Source organism: Austrofundulus limnaeus, unplaced genomic scaffold, assembly GCF_001266775.1.
Source record: "Austrofundulus limnaeus strain Quisiro unplaced genomic scaffold, Austrofundulus_limnaeus-1.0 Scaffold21, whole genome shotgun sequence".
Lineage (NCBI taxonomy): Eukaryota > Metazoa > Chordata > Actinopteri > Cyprinodontiformes > Rivulidae > Austrofundulus > Austrofundulus limnaeus.
Window position 1 is genome coordinate 1,935,426 of NW_013952423.1, and position 6,041 is coordinate 1,941,466.

General features: G+C 38.5%; 1 protein-coding gene across 2 annotated transcripts in view; it reads right to left on the reverse strand.

The window, feature by feature from the left end:
- rad51d (RAD51 paralog D) overlaps positions 1-5,699 on the reverse strand; it is an 18,263-nt gene extending 12,564 nt beyond the window's left edge. Inside the window, exons 1-3 of one of the 2 annotated variants that reach the window (XM_014004037.1) lie at positions 5,342-5,699; positions 5,211-5,272; positions 983-1,101 (exon numbers count right to left, since the gene is read on the reverse strand). In XM_014004037.1, the coding sequence (XP_013859491.1) occupies positions 983-1,101; positions 5,211-5,272; positions 5,342-5,423 (263 nt within the window). In that variant the 5' untranslated portion in view covers positions 5,424-5,699. The remainder of the gene's footprint in view (positions 1-982; positions 1,102-5,210; positions 5,273-5,341) is intronic. The other variant, XM_014004038.1, reaches the window with a different exon arrangement.
- Positions 5,700-6,041: the final 342 nt, after the last annotated feature.

Genomic DNA, 6,041 nt, shown 5'->3' on the forward strand with positions numbered 1-6,041 from the left:
TTTATGTACAGTGCCCTGAGACAACGTATGTTGTGACTTGGAGCTATATAAATAAACTGAATTGAATTGAATCATGTCCTGGMTGACCGAGAACTGACACCAACATTTTCAACGGCACGATGGCTCAGTGGTTAGCACTGATGCCTCACAGCAAGAAGATCCAGGGTTCGATCCCCGGTTTGGACCTGAGGTCTGTCTGTGCAGAGTTTGCTTGTTCTCCTTGTGCTTGAGTGGGTTTTCTCCGAGCACTCCGGTTTCCCCCACAACATAAAAATATGTACAATAGGTTGCCTTCAGGCCGAGGCCGCCCTTGGATTTGCCTGGTAAAATAACGGTAAATATCAATACCGGCATGACATGATGCATATTTGAGTCTGTTTCTATTTCTGCTCCTGAGTTGGCAGCAAGATCAAACAGAAACATTGAATGAAACAATCACAGCRGATAATTTAGTCGGCTCTGATTAGACAACTTCAGAGTCAAACCACACATGCTAACACGTGTAGCATCCATGTTTACTGCTGACAAGACGAGCTCATAAAAACACGTCTTAAAACCTCTACCAAAGCTTTTCATCATTTCCAGCTAAAAGTAAAGCGACCTCCAGCTGACCTTTAGGTTTTACCTGAGACGGATCGTAAAACTGAGCAGCACTAAGTGAAAACATTAAGAAACGCCTCATCAGAGCAGCACAAATTACCTCTGTCCAGAGTGCAAAAACTTAAAGCTCACCATCCAGAAAGTTAAATAACTTTGACTTTTATGGCAGACAAACTGTTGTTAGCTTTATGAGAGCAGCCAAAGGGCTGTGAACCTGACAGAGCTGATACTGTAACCGCATTGAAGCTTCCCCAACAACATGGACGTCAGAGCCCAACCTTCCTGCTAGCTGCTGCAGCTCCACTGAGCCCCCTGCTAAATCCYCCAGGTCCCCATAAGACAAAGCTGCATGCTCTGCTGCGTGTGCAGAATTGACTTTTACCTGGGATTTCCCGTGGAGAGGATGGCCGTGGAGCTCAACAGTTCCTCATACAGATCGGCTCCGGACACAGGAAAGGCTGTGTGCTGGGCCAGCAGCACTCGGCGGATGGCAAACAGAGCCTGAAATACAAAAAACCAGAACAAATGAGGCTCGAACCACTGCAGTACGGATCAGCAGAATCATATTCACMCAGTGTCTCAGAGAGATTTACTGGATTAGGTACATTTCTCTGTAAATTAAGACTATAATCGAAGGGAAAAAGTCTAAATATTGAGTTATGTCATGTACACAGATTTACTTCTGTTTTAATTTTAAACATTAAGCTTGCCTGAAAWGCTGAAAAATTACACTGCTCTCTAAATTCTGTGTTTATATCCCTGATAAACTACATGTTTAGAGGCTTTAATGAATTTTACTTTTGAATGAGAAAAAACTAATGTTTTTATGTAATATTGTTTAGATTAAAGGTGGGACCAAATTGTAGTCGTTCCTCGGTAAGCACTAGTGCTGCAACGAGACAGAAAATTCAAGATTCAGTTCGGTCGATATTTTGTCGATACAAAAAAAGAGAAATGTCCATGCCCTTTTTAATATGTAATTTACTTAAATTAATTATGAACATTTGTTTAACCTCAAAAGTACAGTTTTAAATGAAATGTTGCTGAAACAGCAAGTTTCTCAGTGGATCTGTGCTCCACGGTGCAGCCTAGGTGGAGTAGTCGAACACAGATCCACTGATCCTTCAACACAGAGCATCTTCAGAAGACAAGCAGATAAGATAAATGTTAAAAATCTGTATTGTTTGATACATAGTGTGTGTTGAGCCWAAAGCACTGTGTTGAACGGTTCCATACAGATACATGTAATGTTGCCCCCCTTGCACCCAAATATCCCACTTTAGCCAGAGGAACAACGGATAAAATGACTGGAAAAATATAATAAAAGTTAAAAACTGAACATTCAACTTCAATATAGTTTCTCCCACAGCATCTATAAGTACTCTGAAACCCACGGCTCAAAACAAACATTACTCATCTGAATGGTTGCTCATTTAAGCTTCAGTCGAGGCTCAAAGCGGCATTTTTAAATTAACAGTCACAAAAAAATGTCCAGAAGAAAATACGGTTTTGTTTGCTTAATTATTATAAATGCAAATCCCTAATTATCACTAAGTCAACACTGATCTTGGCAGAGAATGAGCTACACCTCGCCTTCCCTCAGGATAAATTGCTTGTTAGTGGACCACATGAAGTGTCCAGCTGTATTTCTGTCTTAGGAGGGTTTTTTTTATTCCCTCCTCCTTAAAAAAACACAAATAATTTCCACACACTTGGCTGGAACGTCTCACTGATTCAACAAGGACGCGTCTCTCTGTAGCTGCTTGACACTGCGTGGGTAATGCACTCCAGTATCTAAATAAAAAGCTGCTCGGCAAATCAAACATCTTGACTTCTCATTAATTAGGCAGAAAAATGTCGACCGACGCCGACTGCTTGATGCCGCACTGACACGACGGAGACGACGTCACCCGGTAGGCTTTTACACCAACTGATCAGTCAGCTCCGAGACATTTCTGTCTATTTTTAGATGCAACTTAAAGAGGTTAGCTTTCCAGTACATAAAAAAGGTGTAGCTCAATGATTGGTCTGTAGTTTTCAATCAGCTCAGTTGGTTTTGGTTTTAAAGACAATAAAAAAGGTGATTTCTAGAAACAGAATTTAGTAGGATCAAAAAAGAAAGATGAGAGTGAACAAATCTTTTTAATCTCGCTGAACTGTTTCATGTGGGTTTGTCTGAGCTACAGATGAAATCAAAGTCAAATCAGACTTATTTATGTAGCRCATTTAAAAACAACTGCCGCTGGCCAAAGCGCCGCATTAAAACTGAAAAACTGCAATGAGCTGTTTGAAACGCCTAATTTTGTTTTCTAAAAAGAAYATTAAAGCACAACTTATTTTGCAAAAGTAAAACTTAAACAGATCACATGACTGGTGGAGAGGTTTAGTTACAATGCACAGCGCAAAGTTTGGGAAAAACCAGAATATCAGCATGTTAAGATGCACTTTTCTGCAAATAAATCTGCTAAATTAACTCAGTAAGAATGATAAAATGATTGAAACCCTGCCTAAAAAGCTTTACATTGCAGAGAAGGAAAATCAGCAGTTATTAAAGTGGTTTTATATTAATATATATTAGTATTTTTCCTGTCGTTCAACTAACAGGTCAATAAAACATAATTTCTTATCTTCTTTGTAGCTTTATTGTCGTCTAATTGAACCTTAGAAACAATRCAAACGTGCAAAAACCACCAAATAAACCAGCTGATTCTAGAAAAAGCTCCACCAGCTGTTTGGCAGGCTTGTTTTTGATCAACCCATCCTTGTGGACAGGCAGCGTTTCCTGTTAGAATTAAGTCCAACAGCTGATATTTATTTGGGAAAGACGGCAAATCTTTGGGGTCTCAATTAGCGGGAACGCCGGTGCTCCTGTTTGGGAGGTTTCTTCATAAGATAAGTGAGTTTTAGCTGCCTTTTGCAGGTTTAATTAAACTTCAGGCAGCTGTCGTCAGATTAATGCGTCTGTCCAGACAACCCAGCGCTGACCTCGGAGATGCTGCAATTTGTGTGCACAACAAAGGCTGGAATCAGCAGCAGGAGTCTGACGGACCGCTGGGAGTCTGGTTATCAGCTCAGGAGATAGATGCCTGCRGGCTGAATACACAGGGCAGACATTCAGGCTGAACCCTCGGCAGGCAGCGAGGGAGGAAAAAGAAATGTTTGAAAAACACAACGATCCCACGGGGGTGAWGTGTTTGAAGTCACCCTCCACTCTGAAACACATCCCGGTCAGTGTTTCCTCGGCTGGAAGCTCGACTCAAACCATTTCTGCTCAGACATTAAACAGTTTTAAAATGATTGTGATGACAGTGGAGAGGACGCATCAGGTCATCTCGTTTTAAAGATAATCAACATTGAAAAGGGCAAAAAACTAAAATAAAACTAGGATTTTCAAAAACTAGGACATACATACGCTGATTTCTGTTCACTTTTAGAGCCTAATCATAGTGATAAACCTGATTTAATTCACTAGTTAAGAATTTATCAAATAAAACATCTTTTTGCCTGTCAAATTAAAAAAACAGTCTTGCTTCGAGCAGATTTGACAAAAATAAAGCTGCGCCTCCAGCCTGACTGTCCAGCCGGGGTGTTTTAAGGGAAGTGCCGGATCAGAGGATGTTTTCTTTAGATTAGTGGTATTACCGCCTTTAACAGCAAACTTTTTTTCAGAAAATCCAGCAAATCTCTGTGTCAAATACCACTCTGCTTCTCTCCTCACGTGGTTAAAAAAAATAAAAAAATCAAAAAACTGCTCCCAGCCAYGCTGCTGGATTTAACCTTGGAACTAAACCCAGAACTTTAAAGGTGACCACTGACAGGTCGGCTGGACAAGAGGGGAGAGGTCGGGTCAGACAAACTCCAAAACCTGAAAATATCGATCCAACATTTATCTTGCTTTTATCCAGCTACTTTAAACTGAATCGTAACTTAAAACGAATGCTTGAAAAACTCCAATTTTAAATTCAGGCAATAACTGTGACACATTTAGAACCAATGAAGACATTAATAAGATTAAGCTGTAGCTGCAGTTTAAAAAAAACATTTTTACAGAAGATGTAATGTGCAACATTAGCTTGTTTAAGTATACAAACAAAACCCAATGTACTACTTAAAATAACAAAAACTGTGGGGTGTTTCTATTTATTTATTTGAGTAAAAACAAGCTTTTTTTTGTATCCCATCTGAGAAAAAAACAAGCTCAGTGGCACTAAAATCCACATGTTGTATGTGGGAGAGTGTATCTAAATGATCAAAATCCCACTCTATTGTATTTATCCCAGCTAGTATAAATTGTGAGCATTTTTGTTTATATGTTGCTGCAAGAATATTTTAGTTTAAAGAGCCCAATTTGAGGTTGTAGTTGGATTTAGATGTAAAATAATGGGGTAACTGGATCCCTGGGTGCATTTTATTATTATTATTATTATTATTATTATTATTATTATTATTATTATTGTGTAAGTGTACCAACAGATTTATCTGCATCTATTTACAAAACATATTTATATATATATAAAAAAAGGATAATTAGACTTTAGCTAAAACTAGAACTTTTTTAAATTGAAGCAGGTGCTGGTGTAGATTCAGGACATAAACAAAATGACAAATACCTTATAAGACACGGCACATTTCTGTGCCAATTCCTCGGTGTCAGATGAGACCAGGTCCTCCACTGAAACAAGTTAATGTGTTACAATAAGTTTTTTTTAACTAATTAATCAATTCCTCAAATTAAACTAACCTGTTCTAATGTCAGCTGCACGCAAACTCCGCAGCAAATCTTCATCCAGTCCAGGACACATTCCCTCTCGTAGTATCACCATTTTTACATCTCCAGCYGCTTATTTATTAAGACTTTGAAACAAAAACACCGGAGAGCATCCYTAAAAATGGCTAGCTAGCTCCGGTTAGCTAGCGTGTTTTTAGCTCTGCAGCAAACTTAAGCAAACTTCTGCTATGCGGTTAAGACAATAAACAATTTCTTCATGTTTTATTAGGAAGTTAAGCGAGTAAAAATATTTTAACACCAATTAAGAAGACATCWACAAAACTTTGCAAACCTAAATTARAATTTTTAATCGTAAAGCAGCAGGCGCTCGMAAAGCAAGCAACTTCCTGTTGCTTGCCGCAGGTAGCGTCAAATTCCAACGCAATGCCTTATGGGTAATGTAGTTTTTTCTTTAAGGCGTTTTTGCAGATGTTTTATGTTTGTCAGTCAACTTCATGGTTATTTCTAAGCCTTTTATGCATGTTYAATGCATTTTACACAGCAAATAAACAGCTTTTAACAAATATATTTACATACAAGGTTATTTCTGTTCACATTTGACCACCAAATAATCCACATTTTAAAATAAAATAAATCTAATCAACAGAAAACCATAAAATAAGAACATAAGTCATCAAGTGAGCTTGTAGCTTGAATATACAGTTGATGCGGA